This window comes from Theropithecus gelada, chromosome 11 (assembly GCF_003255815.1).
Source record: "Theropithecus gelada isolate Dixy chromosome 11, Tgel_1.0, whole genome shotgun sequence".
Lineage (NCBI taxonomy): Eukaryota > Metazoa > Chordata > Mammalia > Primates > Cercopithecidae > Theropithecus > Theropithecus gelada.
In genome coordinates, this window is record NC_037679.1 from 16,860,829 (window position 1) to 16,882,294 (window position 21,466).

The following is a 21,466-nucleotide window of genomic DNA, read 5'->3' on the forward strand; positions in this document are numbered from 1 at the left end:
TTGTCACCTCACCTTTGCGCCCGCGGGAGGGAGTTTACTGCGGCTAGGGAGATGTCGCTGCTACGGTCACTGCGTGTGTTCCTGGTCGCGCGGACCGGGAGCCACTCGGTGAGAAGTCCTGGTCCTGGTACCGACCTGCTTTCTCTGCAGCTCTTCTGTGCGCCTGTACCTTTCCCTTCCTCCCAACCCCGTTTGACTCCATCCCACCTTCCCGGACAGCATTTCCCCTGCCCAGTCCAGTCCCGGTGCACCCCCATTTGCACACCGTCCACTCCCTGCCAGTGTACCCTCCACCCTCTGGAGTTTGCTGCTTCCTGCCTCTCATCCCTTTCTTACCCCATCCAGGCTGGGTCTCTTCTGCGTCAGTCGCCCCAGCCACGGCACACACTTCATGCTGGGCCCCGTCTGTCTGCCTCGGCCTCCAGGAAGGAGCTCCTCATGAAACTGCGGCGGAATACAGGCTACTCCTTTGTAAATTGCAAGAAAGCTCTGGAGACTTGTGGCGGGGACCTCAAACAGGTGTGTGTGTGGAGGGGTGCAGGGCGGAGTACTAGAGCTCGACCTCAGACTCTTGGAGCGGTCACGCTGGGGAGCGTGAAGTTAGACCTGCTCTCCAGTGACCATAATGGCACAGCCCTAAGTGGAAATCTGGCTTAAATGACAACCTTGGCCTTCACTTTGTCTTACTTGGAAGCAATTGAGTATCCCAGGATTAACAAACCAGACTCTTATGGTGTTTCTTGTTGCCTGGAGCTGAAAGGGTTTGTGTGAGCTTTACAGTTAGATTGATCAGGAGTCACATTGTGGTGCCCCACCAGTCTGACTTTAGGCATATATATATATATATATTTATTATTTTTTTGAGACGGAGTCTTGCCTTTGTGGCCCAGGCTGGAGTGCAATGGCGCGATTTCGGCTCACTATAACCTCCGCCTCCTGGGTTCAAGCGATTCTCCTGCCCCAGCCTCCCTAGTAGTTGGGATTACAGGCGTGCGCCACCACACCCGGCAATTTTTTTTTTTTTTTTTTGTATTTTTAGTAGAGATGGGGTTTCGCCGTGTTGGTCAGGCTGGTCTCGAACTGCTGGCCGCAGGTGATCTGCCCGCCTCGGCCTCCCGGAGTGATGGGATTACAGGAGTGAGCCACCGCGCCCGGCTGACTTTAGACATCTTAATTTTTCAGAGTTGTGTAATTTTTGTCTGTGCAGCCATGCATCTCTTAACCAGGAAGATACATTCTGAGAAATGGGGTCGTTAGGAGATTTTGGCTTACGCACGTCATAGAGTATTTACACAAACCTAGATAGTGTATTGTACTACAGCCTGGGTTATATGGAATAGCCAGCTGCTCCTAGGCTGCAAACCTTTACAGAATGTTACTGGACTGAATACTGTAGGCAGTGGTAACACAGTGGTAAGTATTGTGTATCTAAACATGGAAAAAGTACAGTAAATAGGCATAAAACATAAAAAAGATACATCTCTATAGGGAACTTATGTATGGAGCTTACAGGACTGGAAGTTGCTCTGGGTGAGTCAGTGAGTGGTTAGTGAATAAGAAGGCCTGCCTTAGGACACTATGGTACACTACAGTGGACATCAAAACAGTACACGTATGCTACATTAAATTTGTAAGAAATTTTTTCTTCGATAATAAGTTAACCTTAGTTTAAGGTAACATTTTTATTTTATAAACTTTTAACATGTTTTAAACTTTTGGACTCTTTTGTAATAACAGTGTAAAACATATTGTACAGCTGTGCCAAAATATTTTTCTTTATGTGCTTATTCTGTGAGCTTTTTTCTGTTTTTAAAATTTTGAACTTTTTTTGACTGGGCGTGGTGGCTCATGCCTGTAATCTCAGCACTTTGAGAGGCCAAGGCGAGCAGATCACCTGAGGTTGGGAGTTCGAGACTAGCCTGATCAACATGGAGAAGCCCCGTCTCTACTAAAAAAGTATAAAATTAGCCGGGTGTGGTGGCGAGGGCCTGTAATCCCAGCTACTCGGGAGGCTGAGGCAGGAGAATTACTTGAACCTGGGAAGTGGAGGTTGTGGTGAGCCGAGATCGCGCCATTGCACTCTAGCCTGGGCAACAAGAGTGAAACTCTGTCTCAAAAAAAAAATTCAAACTTTTTTTTTATTGAAAAATGTTTTTTTGGCCGGGCGCGGTGGCTCAAGCCTGTAATCCCAGCACTTTGGGAGGCCGAGATGGGCGGATCACGAGGTCAGGAGATCGAGACCATTCTGGCTAACACAGTGAAACCCCGTCTCTACTAAAAATACAAAAACTTAGCCGGGCGAGGTGGCAGGCGCCTGTAGTCCCAGCTACTCGGGAGGCTGAGGCAGGAGAATGGCGTAAACCCGGGAGGCGGAGCTTGCAGTGAGCTGAGATCCGGCCACTGCACTCCAGCCTGGGTGACAGAGCAAGACTCCGTCTCAAAAAAAAAAAAAAAAAAAAAGAAAAAAAAAGGAAAATGGTTTTTTTTGTTTTTTTTTTTTTTGAGACGAGTCTTACTCTCTCCCCCAGGCTGGAGTGCGGTGGCACGATCTGGGCTTACTGCAAGATCTGCTTCCCAGGTTCACATCATTCTCCTGCCTCAGCCTCCCGAGTAGCTGGGACTACAGATGCCTACCACCATGCCTGGCTATTATTTTGTATTTTTAGTAGAGATGGGGTTTCACCATGTTAGCCAGGATGGTCTCTATCTCCTGACCTCGTGATCTGCCCACCTCGGCCTCCCAAGGTTCTGGGATTACAGGCATGAACCACCGCGCCTGGCCAAAATTTTTTTTACCTTAAAAAATTTTTGTTACGGGCGCCTGTAGTCCCAGCTACTTGGGAAGCTGAGGCAGGAGAATGGCGTGAACCGGGGAGGCGGAGCTTGCAGTGAGCTGAGATCTGGCCACTGCACTCCAGCCTGGGCGACAGAGTGAGACTCCGTCTCAAAAAAAAAAAAAAAAATTGTTTTGTTAAAAACTGAGACACAAACACATACATTAGCCTAGGCCTACACAGGAGTGGGATCATCATTAACACTGTGTTCTACTTCCACATCTTGTCTTGCTGGAAGGTCTTCAGGGGCCGTAACGGGCATGGACCTGTTGTCTCCTATGATAACAATGTTTTTTTCTGGAATACCTCTTAAAGGACCTGCCTGAAGCTGTTTTACTGTTAAATTTTTTCAATTTTTATTTTTTTGAGACAGAGTCTCACTTTGTCACCCAGGTTGGAGTGCAGTGGCGTGATTGATCTTGGTTCACTGCAACGTCCGCCTCCTGGGTTCAAGAGATTCAACCTCCCGAGTAGTTTATCAGTTGGAGTACACTCTAAAAAAACAATAAAGTATATATATTATAGTAAATACATAAACCGGCAACATAGTTGTTCATTGTTTCAGGTATCATGTACTGTGTGTAATTGTACGTGCTATATTTTAATAGGACTGGCAGCACAGAAGTTTTCTTTACACTAGCATTGCCACAAACATGTAGGTAATATGTTGCCCTACAATGTTAGGAGGGCTACAGTGTCACTAGACAATAGGAATTTTTCAGCTCCATTATAATCTTAGGGACCATCATCGTATGTGGAGTCCATCATTGTTCGAAATATTGTTATGTGCTGCATAACTGTATACAGAAAATACAACTGTGTGCCCCATAGGGTTGTTGTGAAGATTAAATTCATCCAAGGCACCGGTTGTAATAATACCTGGTGCTTGGCATTTAGTGGTAGACTGCCAGTAAATGATAGATTACTTCAGTTTCTGTTAGAGAATTTAGAGAATCAGGAAACCTGAGCGTATCTTAGAATTACATTTAGTTCTAAATTCTGTGACTTTGTTGTCTGCTCTTTTTCTTCTCAATTTATAGGCAGAGATCTGGCTCCACAAGCAGGCCCAGAAAGAGGGCTGGAGCAAAGCTGCCAAGCTCCAAGGGAGAAAGACCAAAGAAGGCCTGATTGGGCTGTTGCAGGAAGGAAACACAACTGTATTAGTAGAGGTGAGTTGTTGGAAATTCCAGATACCAAGAATAGCTGTCCCTTGGGTATAAAGCTTGTAGTAGGCCCTTTATCTTCTTGAGGAAGAGATCTGTTTAAGAACCATAAAGGGTAGTTGAAGTTAAACTCATGAAACCTTGGGTATTAGTTATGAATTCATTTAAGTATAGAAATGTACTGGTGTGTTGATGAGAAATGGCCTAGCAGTCTAGAATATTACTCCTGAATGTGAGTCTGGTGCAGCCTTACCCCTTGTCACTGATTGTTTCCTGGAACAGTTAGATTACAAAGTTAATTATATTAATTGTTGTTGAATAGAGTGTAGCTATTTTAGAGGAGGTTTGGGGGCCATAGTTGGTGAAGAATCAGGTGTGGATTAGTTTAGAATGAGAGGTGGGAATAAACAAGATAATAGCATAAGTGGTTTGGAGTTGGGATGGCTGGAGAATGAGGTGATGATGGTGTGCAGACACAGGTAAGTGGTGAACTTGTGGTGAGTCCTTCAGGACATTATTGAACCATCTTCTGAATATACAGGCTATTGCTAACTCACTGGCCCAACGTGAATCACTTCATTCTGTTTCGGGCTAGGAGAGGAACTGTAGCTTTAAAATTTTGGAGTCATTTTTTTTCTGTTGAGTCTGTAGCTTGTTCTGTCAGTATCTTGATTTACTCTCCAGCCTTAAGGCACTTTTGGAAATTATTAAACAGCTTATACAGCTATATCAATTTGTTCCCACAGGTAAACTGTGAGACAGATTTTGTTTCTAGAAATTTAAAATTTCAACAGTTGGTCCAGCAAGTAGCCCTTGGAACCATGATGTATTGTCAGAGCCTAAAGGATCAACTCTCTACATACAGTAAAGTAAGTTTGGGGTTTGTCTTCAGTGTGCTGAATTTGCTCTCCTCGTTGGGTCTTTGCTGTTCCTGTTTTAGACATTCTCATGTCTCATTCCCTTACTTCACATCTCTGCTTAAATGCTATCTCTTTGCATAGGATTACCCTTCCCCCATTACTATATCCCCATGTCGTGCTTCATTTAACATTTTTTATTATGGTGTTTATATATTACATTTTAATTTAGCTGTATGTTGTCTGTCTTCCCCAATAGAATGTAAGCTTTATGAGGCAGGGAATTTGTCTTTTTACTGTTGTATCTCTGGTGAAAGAGAATTGGGCCCACTACTTAGTTGGAGTTCAATAAATCTTTGTCAGATGAATGAATGAATGAATGCATGCATGCCAGGGAAATGGAGTTAGCCAGATCAAGTGAAGCCATTTTAGGCTTTGTGTTCAGAAATTTGGAATGATCTTAGGAAAGGATTTCTAAATAAAGAGATTGGAGCCGGATGTAGTGGCTCAGGCCTGTAATCCCAGCACTTTAGGAGGCTGAGGCAGGTGGATCACCTGAGGTCGGGAGTTCAAGACCAGCCTGACCAACATGGAGAAACCTGTCTCTACTAAAAATACAAAGTTAGCTGAGCGTGGTGGCACATGCCTGTAATCCCAGCTACTCGGGCAGTTGAAGCAGGAGAATCGCTTGAACCCGGGAGGTGGAGGTTTCAGTGAGCCGTTGTACTTCATCCTGGGCAACAAGAGCAAAACTCCGTCTCAGAAAAAAAAAAAAAAAAGATTGGAAAAGACACAGTTTAGGAAAATAAGCATATTCTTATCCATAGAGGGATCAAGGAAAGGAATTATGTCATTCTGCCTTTGACTCAGCTTTATTGCCAAAGCAAAAATGAACCAACCACTCACAGTAATTTTTTTGAATTTGTTACTAACTTTTTATCTTCTTTATCCTTCTCTTGAGATGTCTTGGTAAATGTTAATTATTACTGGCATTACATAGTCATATTATATGGAAAACAATGTTGAGATTATTTTTTTTAATTGTATTGAGTAGATAAGTCACTGGAACCAGAAATTTTAGCTCTGATTTTACCAGTAAACACCAGTGTACTCCTTTTTTTTTTGTTTTCGTTTTTGTTTTTTGAGATGAAGTCTTGCTCTGTCGCTCAGGCTGCAGTGCAGTGGCTCAATCTTGGCTCACTGCAACCTCTACCTCCTGGGTTCAAGCAATTCTCCTGCCTCAGACTCCCGAGTAGCTAGGACTACAGGCACGTGCCACCACACACGCCTAGTATTTGTATATTTTATAGAGACAGAGTTTCACCATGTTGGCCAGGCTGGTCTTGAACTCCTAACTTCAAGTGATCTGCCTGCCTCCGCCTCCCAAAGTGCTGTGATTACGGGCGTGAGCCACCATGCCTGGCCTCAGTATACTCTTTATCCAGATTCACCATTTGTTAACATTTTACTGTATTTGCTTTATCACTTCTTTTTTTCTTTTAAATAGAGACAGATCCGGCTTTCTTGCCCAGCCTGGAGTGCAGTGGCACAATCATTGTTCACTGATGCCTCAAATTCCTGGGCTCAAGTGGTCTTCCCACCTCAGACTCCTGAGTAGCTGGGACTATGTGTGCACATCACCATGCTAGGTTCTTTTTTAAGTTTTTTGTAGAGACAGTCTTGCCATCTTGCCCAGGCTGGTCTCAAACCTCTGGGCTCAAGAAATCCACCTGCTTTGGCCTCCCAAAGTGTTGGGATTACAGGCTTGAGTCACTACAGCTGGCCCTGTCACTTTTTATGTACATGTTATCATCGCTTTTTTTTTTTTTCTTTGAGATGGAGTCTCTCTGTCACCCAGGCTGGAGTGCAATGGTGCCATCTCACTCACTGCAGCCTCTCCCTCCCGGTTCAAGGGACTCTTCCACTTCAGCCTTCCAAGTAGCTGGGATTACAGGTGCCTGCCACCACACCCGGCTAATTTTTTTGTATTTTTAGTAGAGACGGGGGGTTTCACCATGTTGTCCAAGCTGGTCTTGAACTCCTGACCTCAGGTGATCCACCCACCTGGGCCTCCCAAAGTGCTAGGTTACAGGCGTGAGCCACCGCGCCCAGCCCTTTTTTTTGTTTATTCTTATCTTTTGGGTTTATGTCATACTTTCCTTTCCTCAAGTGTGGAATGGGCCACTTCTTCAAGGAGTCCTGGTCCTTTTTAGCTGGGGAATGGTTTTTAGAAACCAAGATTTGAGTATTAGGTGTGCTGATTTCTTTGTTTTTTTTGGAGACAGAGTGTCTTTCTGTAGCCCAGGCTGGTGTGCAGTGGCGCGATCTTGGCTCACTGCTACCTCTGCCTCCCGGGTCTCGGTTCAAGCAATTCTGCCTCAGCCTCCCGAGTAGCTGGGATTACAGGCACGTGCCACCATACCCATCTAATTTTTGTATTTTCAGTAAAGATGGGGTTTCACCATGTTGGCCAGGCTGTTCTTGAACTCCTGACCTCGTGATCCACCCACCTCAGCCTCCCAAAGTGCTGGGATTACAGGCATGAGCCACTGCGCCCAGCCAAGTGTGCTGATTTCTACTGAGATGTCATTTGTTCTTTCAGCAGACAGTGCAGGTGTATGTGCTGTGTGTATGTGGTTCCTTTTTCATAGCAACTTCAATATGTTTACTGTTTTTACCTATGTACTCATATGTACTCAGTGTTACAACATATATACAAAATTGTTTCAGAATTGCTACCCCTGACCACTGCAAATAACAAAACTACTAAGGAGTTCAAGATTTATTTGTAGTTCGTTTTGTCTTTACATTGAAGTTAGGTGGTCACGTGACTCTGTTATTTGGATTTTTTTTTTTCCTTCTGTGAGGTTATGTTACTCGTTTGAAATATAGTTTTATATTTCTTAGTAGTCAATATTTATTTTCACCCCAAATATGTGATTTAATTTTATTTTTTAAATGTGTGGGGTTTTTTTGTTTGTTTGTTTGTTTTGGCTGGGTGCCGTGGCTCATGCCTGTAATCCCAGCACTTTGGGGTTTGTTTGTTTATTTTTTAAATATTTTTTATAGTTATAGCGATGAGGTTTCACCATGTTGGCCAGGTTGGTCTCAAACTCCTGGCTTCAAGTGATCTGCCTGACTTGGCCTCCCCAGAGTGCTGGGATTATGGGCATGAGCCACGGTACTGGGCCAGGTTTTTTTGTTTTTTTTTTAAGATGGAGTTTCATGCTCATCAGCCAGCCTGGAGTGCAGTGGTTTGATCTCAGCTTACCACAACCACCACCTCCTGGGTTCAAGTGATTCTCCTGCCTCAGCCTCCTGAGTAGCTGAGATTACAGGCACCCCCCACCACACCTGGCTAATTTTTGTATTTTTAGTAGAGATGGGGTTTCACCATGTTGGCCAGGCTGGTCTCGAACTCCTCACCTTAGGTGATCCACCCACCTCAGCCTCCCAAAGTGCTGAGATTACAGGCGTGGGCCACCGTGCCTGGCTGGCCAGATTTAATTTTATTTTTGAATATATAAAATACATTAACAAAGTCCTCAAAGTTGAAACTGTCAAAAAAAAAAAAAAAAAAAAAAGCTATACTCGGAGAGGTGTTACTGCTTCTGTCCCTTCTACCCCGTTCCCATCCATCTGTTTACTTAGATAACCAGTGTCATTGGATTGTGGTTATCCATTTTCAGTATTTCTTTTTGCAAAAATAAGCATATTTATACAAATAGTTCTTTGTTGCACAGATAGTAGTATAATATGCATATACACTTATAATTTGCTTTTTTCACTTAATAATATATCCTGGAAATACTCCATAACAATTCATGAAGGTCATCCTTTTTATTTTTTCCAACTACATAGTATTCTGTTGTATGGATGTGCTATAGTTTAATCTCCTATGTTTGGGCATTTAGGCTGTTTTTACAATTTTATGATTAGAAATAATTGTTCAATGAATAAACTTGTGCAGTATTATTGTAAGTATATCATCAAGGTGAATTCCTAGAAATAGGATTTCAGGGTCAAAGGATAAATACATATGTAGTTTTATTAGATACTACAATTTCACATCATTGGATTTGTACCATTTTGCATTCCCATCAACAATGTGCAAGTCTAGCTCTAACATTTTATGATTTTATGAAAATATTGTTCTTGGCCAGGTGCGGTGGCTCACGTCTGTAATCCTAGCACTTTGGAAGGCTGAAGCAGGTGGATCACTTGAGGTCAGGAGTTCAAGACCAGCCTGGCCAACATGGTGAAACCCTGTCTCCACTAAAAAATATATAAAAGTTTGCCAGGCATAGTGACGCATGCCTGTAGTCCTATCTACTCGGGAGGCTGAGGCAGGAGGATGGCTTGAATCTGGGAGGCGGAGGTTGCAGTAAGCTGAAATCATGCCACTGCACTCCAGCCTGGGCGGCAGAGCGAGACTCCATCTCAAAAAAAAGAAAATACTGTTCTTGGCTGGGTGTAGTGGCTTACGCCTGTAATCCCAGCACTTTGGGAGGCTGAAGCAGGAGGATCTCTTAAGCTAGGAGTTTGGGACCAGTCTGAGCAACACAGGGAGACCCCATCTCTATATTTAAAATAAAAAGAAAATAATTGTTCTTGATTTCTAGGAAATTACATTCTAAGAAGTTAGACTGGAGAATGAGAGTGGAATGTTATTGGGGGTGGTGCAGTGATAGAATAAAATATTTATAAAGATGGAACTGTTACCAATTTTTAACATCCTTGGCTTAATGAAAATATTATCTACACTTAGTTGTCTTAAATAATTTTTATTTTTTTTTTGAGATGGAGTTTCAACTCTGTTTCCCAGGCTGGAGTGCATTGGCACAATCTCAGCTCACTGCAACCTCCGCCTCCCAGGTTCAAGCGATTCTCGTGTCTCAGGCTCCCCAGTAGCTGGGATTATAGGCGTGTGCCACCATGCCCAGCTAAGTTTTGTATTTTAGTAGAGATGGGGTTTCACCATTTTTGCTAGGCTGGTCTCAAACTGCTGAACTCAGGTGATCCACCCTCCTCGGCCTCCCAAAGTGTTGGGATTACAGGTGTGAGCCACCATACCTGGCCAATAATTTTCTTAGAAATAGACTATTTTTGCTTATTCTTTTGATAATTTGAATAGTACAGAATCAGTTCATGTTTGTTTTCTTTGTGTACTTAGGGCTTCTTAAATTCCTCTGAGCTTTCTGGACTTCCAGCTGGGCCTGACAGAGATGGCTCACTCAAGGATCAGTTGGCTTTAGCAATTGGTGAGTATTTGTAGAGGTTCTGGAAACTGGAAATTAGGGACTGGATCTCTTGTTATCTTGTTCCTCCAAATCTAGGTCAAGAATCATGTGCCTACAAGGGTCAGATGATACGAATGTGAGAAGTGGTTTGTGTATTAGATGTTAGGGAACATTAGGCATCTTAAAGAGCTCATACGCTGCTGGAGGAAGTGTCATTACCAAGCTCTAACCAATTGTTATATCTAGGGAAATGGAGTCCCAGGGTCATCAGAATTTCTAAATTCCTTAAAAGGATTTACATTTATGTCCAAAATCTCATGGGTTTTGGCTGTTTGCAACTAATTAAAATTATTTTCATTACTGTGCCAACAAAACAAAGCATGTCTTCAGGCAGAGATGGCCTTTTGACTTCCAGCTAAGTACTTTAGCATACACTATAGGGAAAATAGTACATTAAAGATTATTTCCTCTTTTTTATAAAAGGTTGCAGGACAATTGAGGAGCATTGTTTTTAGGAATTTGATCTTTCTTTTCAAAAAATCTGGTTGTGAATTTGTAAAGATACATTCTTTTAGAGCCTGTTGGCTATAGGAACCACATCTGGATCATTGTGGTGGGACTAGCGGGGATCTTGCTTTCTTCCTAAGTGCTTGATGTAGGGAGGGTGGTAGGGAAGGGTTGGAGCTTGCTGGGAATTTACTGCTCATCTGAAGTTTCCAGTCAAAGCATCAATTCCGTTTTTATCAGGTCATCTTGTATTATCTATGATGTTTCAATGAGTCATGGGTTAGAAACCAGGCAGACAGCTGTGTATGGGGCTTATTAAGAAATTCTGGAAGAGCTGGGTGTTTCAACTTTGTCGGTTTCTGGGAATTAACTATTGGGTATATGCTTTGAGCTATTTTAAAATTCGTTTTGGTTTCTGTATTCTCCTTTTCCGTGACTTTTAGATATTACTATGGCTCATCCAGGCATACTTTCTGTTTATGGTTCTCATGAATAACTCTGACAATATTATTTTTTCTATTTTTGATGAGGGCTTTGAGCTGTGGACTTTCTCCTGATACAAGGGATGATCAGGACTTGTCTGTGTCAGTTATGGAGCATTCAGGATGGTGGGAAAAAGTACTTAATTGCTTTGGAGTCAGATCTGAGTTTTAATTTTAACTCTGCCTTGTGTTACTGGGTGGGTTACCTAAGTTCTCTAAGCCTAAGCTTATTGTAATAATAGCTAGCTTTTGAGTGCTCACTCTGTGCCACATACTATAGTTAATGCTCTCTCTCTCTCTTTCTATATATATATATTTTTTTTTTGAGATGGAGTTTCGCTCTTGTTGCCCAGGCTGGTGTGCAATGGCATGATCTCGCTCAATGCAACCTCTGCCGCCAGGGTTCAAGAGATTCCCCTGCCTCAGCCTCCCAAGTAGCTGGGATTACAGGCATGTGCCACCATGCCTGGCTAATTTTTGTATTTTTAGTAGAGATGGAGTTTCTCCATGTTGGTCAGGCTGGTCTCGAACTCGCGACCTCAGGTGATCTGCCTGCCTCGGCCTCCCAAAGTGCCGGGATTACAGGTGTGAGCCACCGTGCCCGGCTGCTTTTACATATATAATTTATTTCTCCCCAAAACCCTGAAAGGTAGGTGGTCTCATCTCTATATTAAAGGTGAGGAAACAAAGGCTTGATAAATTTAGTAAATGAGATTATGTCATTGAGTCACTTGCCCAAGGTCATATAGTCAGTAAAGAGGCAGAAGTGAGACCTGAGTCACACATACTTGTGTCACCACAACCTATGTTTGTTTGTTTGTTTTTTGGAGAGAGAGTCTTGTTCTGTTGCCCAGGCTGGAGTGCAGTGGTACGATCTCAGCTCACTGCAACCTCTGCCTCATGGGTTCAAGTGATTCTCCTGCCTCAGCCTCCTAATTAGCTAGGATTACAGGTGCACACCACCATGGCCAGCTGAGTTTTGTATTTTTAGTAGAGACGGGGTTTCATCCACGTTGGCCAGGCTGGTTTTGAACTCCTGACCTTAGGTGATCCACCCACCTCAGCCTCCCAAAGTGCTGGGATTACAGACATGAGCCACCACACCCAGCCTCACAACCTGTTTTTAAGTACCAGAGTGCCTGGTACATAGTTGATGCTTCATAAAGGTATTCTTCACTTCCCCCACTCCCACTGCCCCGCCCCATGCCCCTTTTCCTCTTTATACAAAAACTGAAAATGATGTCTCTTCATCTTACTGCATGTCCTGTGTAAATGCAAAGGGACTGTCTTCCAAACTGGGCCTCTTCTGTTCTTATTTTGGTACCATCACAGACATCACAATTTGTTGGTGTATTTGGTTTTTTGTTTTTGCTTTTTTTAATAGGAAAACTGGGAGAAAACATGACTCTTAAACGAGCTGCATGGGTGAAGGTGCCATCTGGGTTCTACGTTGGCTCTTATGTCCACGGAGCAATGCAGAGTCCCTCACTTCACAACCTGGTGCTGGGAAAGTATGGGGCCCTGGTCATCTGTGAGACGTCTGAACAGAAAACAAACCTTGAAGACATTGGCCGCCGCCTTGGGCAGCATGTGGTGGGCATGGCCCCCCTCTCTGTTGGCTCCCTGGATGATGAGCCTGGGGGGGAGGCAGAGACTAAGATGTTGTCCCAGCCATACTTGCTGGATCCCTCCATTACCTTGGGGCAGTATGTGCAGCCTCAGGGGGTGTCGGTAGTAGACTTTGTGCGGTTTGAATGTGGAGAAGGTGAAGAGGCAGCAGAAACTGAATAGGTTCTAGAGACTTTCGGCCCAGGAGGAATATTTATTTTTAGCTCTGGACATCATTACAAAAAGGAGTATTTCCCAAGCCTCTTCAGACTGAGAATGTATTTTTCATTTGCATTATAATGAGATTATAGACTTCATGGGTAAAATTATTAAATAGTTATATAATAAAAATAATTTTTTCCTTGTTTGCATAATACTGGGTTTAGCTTTTCTGTGCCTTTCAAAAATAACGGGCGGGCCTTATTGACGTGATTGACAGTGTCTTGGAGAACAGGCATCAACAATACTGCTGCTCCCTTCAACATAGATTTATTATGGTGTTTCTGAAATTTCTAACTTACATGTTCTGTCTTCCACCTTTTATGACATAGAATTCTTTTCTGTTTTTGCTTTGCGATACTGTGGACCATGCTTCTGCCTCGGAACCTCCCTAGTTATATTACTTCTGCCACATGGAATTCTTTGGGATTACTGATTCAAACCTAGAGTTGTCTGGAAACTGTGGGTTCTCTTCTTTGTGATTGTCTGTAGCATGCTTTGAAGGTGCTCTGCAGTGGTAGGCACAGTGGTTCTGGCTTCATTTAATTAAATTAATAACACATGCCTCTGTTTCTCTTTTGGATAATGTGTGGGTGGGTGAGTACTGAGGTTTCCTGGCCAGCTGTAAGGCAGATTTTGACATTCTTGTGCCAGAAACAGAAATTAGAGTAGTCCGGTTATCCAGAGAGGTCACTTAACATTGCCTCTTTACTTCCCCAGTACTGAAACATTTCTTCCAATATAACATAAAATTACCATAACAAGCAAACCCAGAATACTGAAAATAACCGCATTTGTTCATTAGAGGTATCTTTATTTGAAAAGTTAAAAATGCTTTGAAATGATTTACAGGTTAAATAGATTTTAGAAATAATGATCTTAAAATTGAAAACAAAGGTAGGTCCTGGTATAATGCTAAACAAAGTTATTAAACATTTTGAGCATTGTTTTTTGGTTCTCTTTCTTTTGATTTCTCCAGATTTATGCAGTTTTAGTGCTTTCTGCTGAGGCTTTAGGTAGAGGGCCACAAAATCCAAAAACCATGTGGTTAACATTTTAGGTATATAACAAGGAAGGAATGCAAGGATGAGAAAAAATGGAGAACAGTGATTTTCAGACTCTATTATATCTAAATTAAGTAGCTGAATGTCAGGCAGAAATTGGCAGATAAATTATTTCCTGATATTGGCACTATCTGCTCTCTTCTGTGGCCTTGCAGTAGATATAGGCCTTCTTGCTTTAGAAAAGCCCCTTTTCTTTCTTCATTTGCAGCTGTTTCCAGCCAGGCAGAGCTGCAAATTGCCCTCTTGTGATGCCAAACACAGACACAAAGTCCTGTTCAGAGAGGTAATTCTAAGAGAGAAAACAAAGTTTCTAGTTAGAAGGAAGACATGACATCAGTGCCAACAGAAGTTGGGAAAGTCAGAGCGAGAGGGAGTTCTAGGTGGATCCTTGAAGAGGGAGGTAGGATGACTTTCTCAGAAAGGCTGTTAGAGATTTAAATTATTCATTGGAGAGGTGTTCTTCAGTTCAGGGAGTCCCATTTTGGCCTGTGACAGAAGCTTACTGGATTCACTGCTCTCACAGTGCCAGCAAGCACCAGTTTCTTGCCAGAAGGCAATAAATGGGTTATGTATTAAGGATGAATTACAGACATCAAATTTTGGCAGAATGAAGAACTAAATTGAGCCATGGTTTTCCTTGTTTTCCGTCTGTAAGTACCATTTTTACCCAGAAATTTTCAAATGCATGATCTTATTGAGCATAAAAGTATTCTAAACATTTACTTAATGATTTATTGAATATTTATATACAAGTAAAGATTATTAATTAAGTAAAGATTATTTATATATGGGCTCTGCTTTCAAGAAAATTGTAGTCCAGATACTTGAGTTGGTTAGATAAGACGTTGTGGGAAATCCAGAGTCCAGAGTCCATTCCCAAATCAACTTCTTCAAGGGGAAAATAAATTTATTCTTTTTTTTTTTTTTTTTTTTTGAGACAGAGTCTTGCTTTGTCGCCCAGGCTGGAGTGCAGTGGAATGATCTTGGCTCACTGCAACTTCTGCCTCCCGGGTTCAAGCAGTTCTCCTGCCTCAGCCTCCAAGTAGCTGGGACTACAGGCACCCACCACCTGCTAATTTTTGTATTTTTAGTAGAGACGGCGTTTCACCATATTGGCCAGGCTGGTCTTGAACTCCTGACCTTGTGATCCGCCCGCCTCAGCCTCCCAAAGTGCTGGGATTACAGGTGTGAGCCACTGTGCCCGGCCAAGAAATTTATTCTTTTAACTCAAATATGTTAATTCATTCAAGCGAAACTTAAGAATGCTTGCTATCTGCTAGGCACTGTTGTAGATGCTGAGAAGCTGAGAATATGATGGTGAACAAGACAGACAAAGGTCCTTCCTTTTAAGGATATTACTAGAGGGGGAAATAGGCAATGAACAAGTATAAAGGGACTGGAGCAGGTATGGGAAGCAGTATTAGGGTGGTCAGGAAATGCCTCCTCGGGGAGGTGACACTGGGGCTGAGACCTACACCATGAGAAGGTGCTGGCACTGTGGTGATTTGGGAGAGGGATGTTTTCTCAGGCACGAGCACTAGCAAGTGTAAAGGCTCAAAGGCTGGAATAAGCATGTTTAAGGAACAGCAAAGCAGCGGCTGTACTGGCTGTAGGGTGGTGAATGATGAGGGTATTGGTATATGAAATGAAATCAGAGAGCTAGGCAGGGGCCAGATTGTATCGGCCTTCACATTCTTTTTTAAAATGTAGTGGGAAGCTATTCGAGGTGTTTTAAACAGGGCAGTGCCATATGTTTTAAAGATCCCTTTGGCTATTGCGTGGGGAACGGATTGTAGGAACAGGTGGAAACCAGTTGGATTGTAGTGTGTAGTCCAAGATGGCTGCACTAGACTAGTAGCAGAGAGATGGAGAGCAGTGGACAGAAGCTAGCTGATAGATTGATGTAGGTAAAGAGAAAAGAATCAAGAAAGAACCCTGTTTCTTTTGGTTTGAGCTCCTGAGTAGCTCAGATGTCCACTGAGCAGCTACAGCGTGCCGTGCCAGAACTGTCCTAGGCCATTTACTCATGGAGAGCTCCACTTCCAACAGACAGTTTCTTCAGTCACTCACCTCCTTTTTGGCAGGGTTTACATCCTCAGGTAGCTCCTGATTCTGGTTTTTCAACAGAACTGCTATAGGGTAATATTTTGACTCACTGTCAATAGAATTCACGGAGAGGGTTGCATTCTTCATGTCCTAGGTAAGATAAGAATGTAGGCACAGGGAAAAGACTCCTCAGTGTCTGTATGGTTACAGTTCTAAATGTGTGTAATATTTAACATTTTGACTTGTGCCACTTCACCCTCTATAATCATCTTTCAGAGCAATGGTCCCCAAACCTGGCTGCATGTCAGAATCATCTGGGAATAGAAAATATTCAGATTTTGGCCGGGCGCGGTGGCTCAAGCCTGTAATCCCAGCACTTTGGGAGGCTGAGATGGGTGGATCACGAGGTCAGGAGATCGAGACCATCCTGGCTAACACGGTGAAACCCCGTCTCTACTAAAAAATACAAAAAACTAGCCGGGCGAGGTGGCGGGCGCCTGTAGTCCCAGCTACTCGGGAGGCTGAGGCCGGAGAATGGCGTGAACCCGGGAGGTGGAGCTTGCAGAGAGCTGAGATCTGGCTACTGCACTCCAGCCTGGGCTACAGAGCGAGACTCTGTCTCAAAAAAAAAAAAAAAAAAAAAAGGAAAATATTCAGATTTTGGGGTTGTTTTTGGGAAAAGTGATTCAGTAAGTTCAAGGCAAGTCCTGTATAGCCAGTTTGGCATACATGTTGTGCCGGAATCTCATTTGAATATTGGGATCACATACCTTCTCTTGGTACTTTTATTTAGCCCTGCATTTCCAGCCTTTAAATGACTTCAGGTTGTAGTTCTACTTAAATATAATTTAAAGATACTATATCAACATTAGCTTTAGAATCTGAGTTTGTGGAGCACAAAGGACAGAATTGCAGGTTTGAACTCCTGGTGCCATGCACTCCTCCTGAGGTTAAAGAACTGCTGGATTCCTGGCCAGAGGCTCTACTTCTTTTAACCATTAAAATAGGGGTAAATGGTCTAAGTTTCTGTGGACTTCACTGTCAGAAACGAATAAAAATGTCATTTGGGTTAGAAGCTTATTTCTGAAAAATAGTGCCAATGACTTTAATCTCTCCTAAATGGCAGAGTTGAATAATAAAACAAGTTTTCATTTTTTGTTGTTGTTTTTTTGAGATGGAGTCTCCCTCTGTTGTCCAGGCTGGAGTGCAGTGGTGCCATCTCAGCTGACAGCAACCTCTGCCTCCTAGGTTCAAGCAATTCACCTGTCTCAGCCTCCCGAGTAGCTGGGACTACAGGCGCCCATCACCACGCCCAGCTGATTTTCATATTTTTAGTAGAGATGGGGTTTCACCATATTAGTCAGGCTGGTCTCAAACTCTTTTTTTTTTTTTTTTTTTGAGACGGAGTCTCGCTCTGTCCCCCAGGCTGGAGTGCAGTGGCCGGATCTCAGCTCACTGCAAGCTCCGCCTCCCGAGTTCACGCCATTCTCCTGCCTCAGCCTCCCGAGTAGCTGGGACTACAGGCGTCCGCCACATCGCCCGGCTAGTTTTTTGTATTTTTTTTTTAGTAGAGACGGGGTTTCACCGTGTTAGCCAGGATAGTCTCGATCTCCTGACCTCGTGATCCACCCGTCTCGGCCTCCCAAAGTGCTGGGATTACAGGCTTGAGCCACCGCGCCCGGCCTCAAACTCTTGACCTTAGGTGATCCACCCGCCTTGGCCTCCCAAAGGGCTGGGATTACAGGCATGAACCACTGCACCCAGCCCCATTTTTGTTTTTAAGCAGCAAGTCTGTTTGAAAATCTGGAAGTCAGGAAAATAAGGAACTTGGCTCTCAGACCTGCTTTTCTATTGATTACAAAAAATTTTTACATCAAAACAGACAACTATAGTAATACTCCTTAGTAATACTAAGGAGGACATGAGTTTTGCCCATGAGCATCTGTAGCATTTGTGGGTTCTCTTTGGCTCTGGTTGCCTGTGTGGCTGGCTTCTCCCAAGAGCGAACCTGACTCACAGCAGTGATTTGCATGATAGCAGCAGCATCTCCCAGCTCTTCTTTTAATTGTTCGTATGATTTTCCTGCCTGAGAAGGAGAGAAAACACAAGATGAGGTCTTTCTTATAGGGGAGGGACATCTTAGGTCTGGTCTGTGTCTTCAGGAAAAGCAAAAGAGCCAGGGAGTCAGAAGACATTTCAAGTATAAATAAAAATGAAAATCCCGGCCGGGCGCGGTGGCTCAAGCCTGTAATCCCAGCACTTTGGGAGGCCGAGACGGGCGAATCACAAGGTCAGGAGATCGAGACCATCCTGGCTAACCCGGTGAAACCCCGTCTCTACTAAAAAGTACAAAAAACCAGCCGGGCGAGGTGGCGGGCGCCTGTAGTCCCAGCTACTCGGGAGGCTGAGGCAGGAGAATGGCGTAAACCCGGGAGGCAGGGCTTGTAGTGAGCTGAGATCTGGCCACTGCACTCCAACCTGGGCAACAGAGCGAGACTCCGTCTCAAAAAAAAAAAAAAAGAAAAAAAAGAAAATCCCCCCTTTTGGGTCCATGAAGGCTTGAAAGGTGCTTAAACATAATGCACATTCTTTGATGGTAACCCCTCAGTCCTCCCTATAAGATTTAAGAAAGAGCAGTTGAAGGCCAGGCGCAGTGGCTCATGCCTGTAATCCCAGCCCTTTGGGAGGCGGAGGCAGGTGGATCACCTGAGGTCAGGGGTTCAAGACCAGCCTGACTAACACAGTGAAACCCCATCTCTACTAAAAATACAAAAGTTAGCTGGGCGTGGTGATGCATGCCTATAATCCCAGCTACTTGGGAGGTTGAGGCAGGAGAATCGCTTGAACCCAGGAGGTGGAGGTTGCAGCGAGTCGAGATTGTGCCATTACACTCCAGCCTGGGCGACAAGAGCAAAATTGTGTCTTGGAAAAAAAAAAATAAGTTGATTAGGAGTCAGGAAACCTGGGTTTCTGTTGATTAACTGTGACTTTGGACAAATAGCTCATTCTCTTAGCTTCCTTATCAATAAAATAGGGAACAGTACTTCTACTGGCTATCAGGATCATTGTACAGATCAAAAAGATGATGTGTATGGATACACTTTATAAACTGTTTATACTTCACACTGCTTATTGCTGAGACCTGCTGTGAATTGTCTACCTGGACTTCCTGCTGTGGCAGGTGAAAAAGAGGAGAAAAGAAAAAGGCAGGGAGCAGGACAGGAGTAGGGAAATGAAGTCCTGGTTTCACTGAGCCGTGAAGCAGTACCCCACCTTCCTGCCCACTGAGCTGTTCCTGGCAGGAAGTAAGAGCTTCCCCACTCTCTTTTCTTACACTCCAAATGTTAGGGTCCCAGGCTAGGAACCAGCCTGTGAAGATGGGAGGCTCGAACCCCTGCTTAATGATCAGGATTGGTGTGTCGGGATCTCGGCCACTGGGGTGAGTGAGCAGGTACTGCTGCGCTGTGGCAAGGGCACTCTTCTTCTCCGTGGCATTGGCCTCAGCCCCAATCCACAAGAACACCTGTTATGGTGGAGATTTAATATATGTTACTGTGTTCATACTAAGTACTAGATCATACACACTACCCTATCTTTCCCCTTTCTTTCGTGAGCAATTCACAGCCTCAGAAAACTTTCTCAGCCTAATTTGTTCAGCAGAGAAAGGATTTCCCAGAATCAGCTTGATGTTTATCACTTTAATTGCTATGTGTATCTTCCAGATCTGCCTTTCCAAATCGGAGCTGTCTCTGAACTTCAGCTTCCTGAATCCAACTTCTTGCAGAACACCTCCTCTTGACTGCTCTAAGCACCTTAAAAATAACACCCTCAAGATGTAGCTCTTCTTTACTAAACTTGTATCTGAGTCTCCACTTCTGATAGGTGGTATCCATCTAGTCACCTAAGGCAGAAACCTGGGAGTTTCCTAGAAACCCCCCATATCCAATGAGTCACCAGGCTGACCAACTTTACCTCCTAAGCATCTGTCAAATCTGTCACCATCCCTCCATCCCTACTCCACTGCCCTTATGTGGACCCACAGTAGCTCTTACTTGACTATGACAATAGGCTACTGACTGCTGTTGTTCCCCCAAATGCCCATATCCTCTGCATGTGGAGTCTGTTGCTATTGATCCTAAGATTAAAAAGTGCACGATGATAGGATGACTTGATTTTTCCAAAGCAAGGTGGGAAAATGCCCAGGATGGTGAGTTTCAAACATCATTCTCAAACATCACCCCTTGCAAAAAAACGGAGGCTTTCTTTTGGTCACTGCTGACAGAGGTTTGATTGAGCTGGGGATGGTCCAGGGCTACCCTGGGTTTATCTAGGGTGGGGATACTACACAAAAACAACCCTTACTATGGGAGTCTTTGTCATGTTCTGAGTTCTGCAGCTGTGTCTTACCTGGTCCCAGGTATCTAGGAGCATCACGTCACCGGGGTTCAGGTCATCCTGGGTGAAGTCTGTGATCTCAGTGACAATGAATTGGCCAGTCTTATTGGAACATTCAAAGAGACGGGACTGGACATCTAGAATTTCCTGCTGAAGTCTGCAATACAGTCCATTTAAGGGCACCAAGCTGCTTAGAAATGTTTTTAAAACTGAGGTTTTAGCCTTTGTGCAATTCATAAGCCTGGCAGGCAGGGGGAGCCCAGAAGAGGAGGAGGCTGTGTTCCCATACCTTTTATCACTGGCATAGGGAGTTTTCCCTCCCAGTAGGTCCCAGAACTCGGCGGACTCCTGGCCCTCGGCCACAGTGTTCTCGCTGCCATCACAGAGAAGGCTGGCCAGCTCCTTAGCCATTGCCCGCTCATCCCCACTAGACCCCTGAGAGTGGGGCGAGGAGAGCACAAGTGTTAGTTGCACAGGGGCACTTTGACGTGGAAAGAAAAGCATCTGAGACTAATAACTCAGTGTGCCAGGATCAGCTGCCAAGCCATAGTCCCTCAGCCTGGAAAGACAGACAAGTTTGTTCTAGTGCTGGGGAGTGGGGAGGAAAACAGTGTGGGGCAAAAAGCAGGACTAGGCTTTGAAACCCACAGTGGGTGTGGGCAAAAGTCACCTTCGTTTCAGCTTCAGTTGGAATTTAAGTACCTACTTTTGGGTTTTTTTTTTTAGAGAAAAAAATTAAATTTATTTTTAAAAGTACATACAGTAAAATATACTCTTTTTACATACAATTCTAAGAATTTTGACAAACAGAATCACGTTATTGTCAGTACAATAAAGGCACAGAACAGTTTCTTCCTCAGTCTCTCCCAAAATTATCTGGGGCCGTGACCCCTTTGGAGTCAAAGCCTCTGTGAATCCTTAACCTCTGGTAACCACGAATCTATTCTCCATCACTATAGTTTTGCCTTTTCCAGAATGCTATAAGTGGAGTCATACAATATTTAGCCTTTGAGTCTGGCTTCTTTCTCTTAGCAGAATGCATTTGAGATCT

General features: G+C 43.8%; 2 protein-coding genes across 7 annotated transcripts in view; one reads left to right on the forward strand and one right to left on the reverse strand.

Moving 5' to 3' along the window:
- On the forward strand, positions 1-20,043 carry TSFM (Ts translation elongation factor, mitochondrial). 6 transcript variants are annotated; one of them, XM_025403560.1, is made up of 7 exons: positions 5-108; positions 346-519; positions 3,875-4,003; positions 4,744-4,866; positions 10,028-10,115; positions 12,468-12,839; positions 14,321-14,331. In XM_025403560.1, coding segments are annotated over exons 1-7 (945 nt in total). In that variant the 5' UTR covers positions 5-51; the 3' UTR covers positions 14,323-14,331. The 6 variants fall into 6 exon arrangements, with proteins under 6 accessions (XP_025259347.1, XP_025259345.1, XP_025259344.1 ...); XM_025403558.1 differs by lacking the exon at positions 14,321-14,331 and adding an exon at positions 9,018-9,080 and having other exon boundaries at positions 13-108; positions 12,468-13,059; XM_025403562.1 differs by lacking the exons at positions 12,468-12,839; positions 14,321-14,331 and adding an exon at positions 19,743-20,043 and having other exon boundaries at positions 1-108.
- AVIL (advillin) overlaps positions 13,751-21,466 on the reverse strand; it is a 22,540-nt gene continuing 14,824 nt past the window's right edge. Inside the window, exons 15-20 of the mRNA XM_025403557.1 lie at positions 20,705-20,850; positions 20,428-20,572; positions 19,355-19,543; positions 18,038-18,106; positions 16,045-16,170; positions 13,751-14,263 (exon numbers count right to left, since the gene is read on the reverse strand). Of these exons, the coding sequence (XP_025259342.1) occupies positions 14,150-14,263; positions 16,045-16,170; positions 18,038-18,106; positions 19,355-19,543; positions 20,428-20,572; positions 20,705-20,850 (789 nt within the window). The 3' untranslated portion in view covers positions 13,751-14,149. The remainder of the gene's footprint in view (positions 14,264-16,044; positions 16,171-18,037; positions 18,107-19,354; positions 19,544-20,427; positions 20,573-20,704; positions 20,851-21,466) is intronic.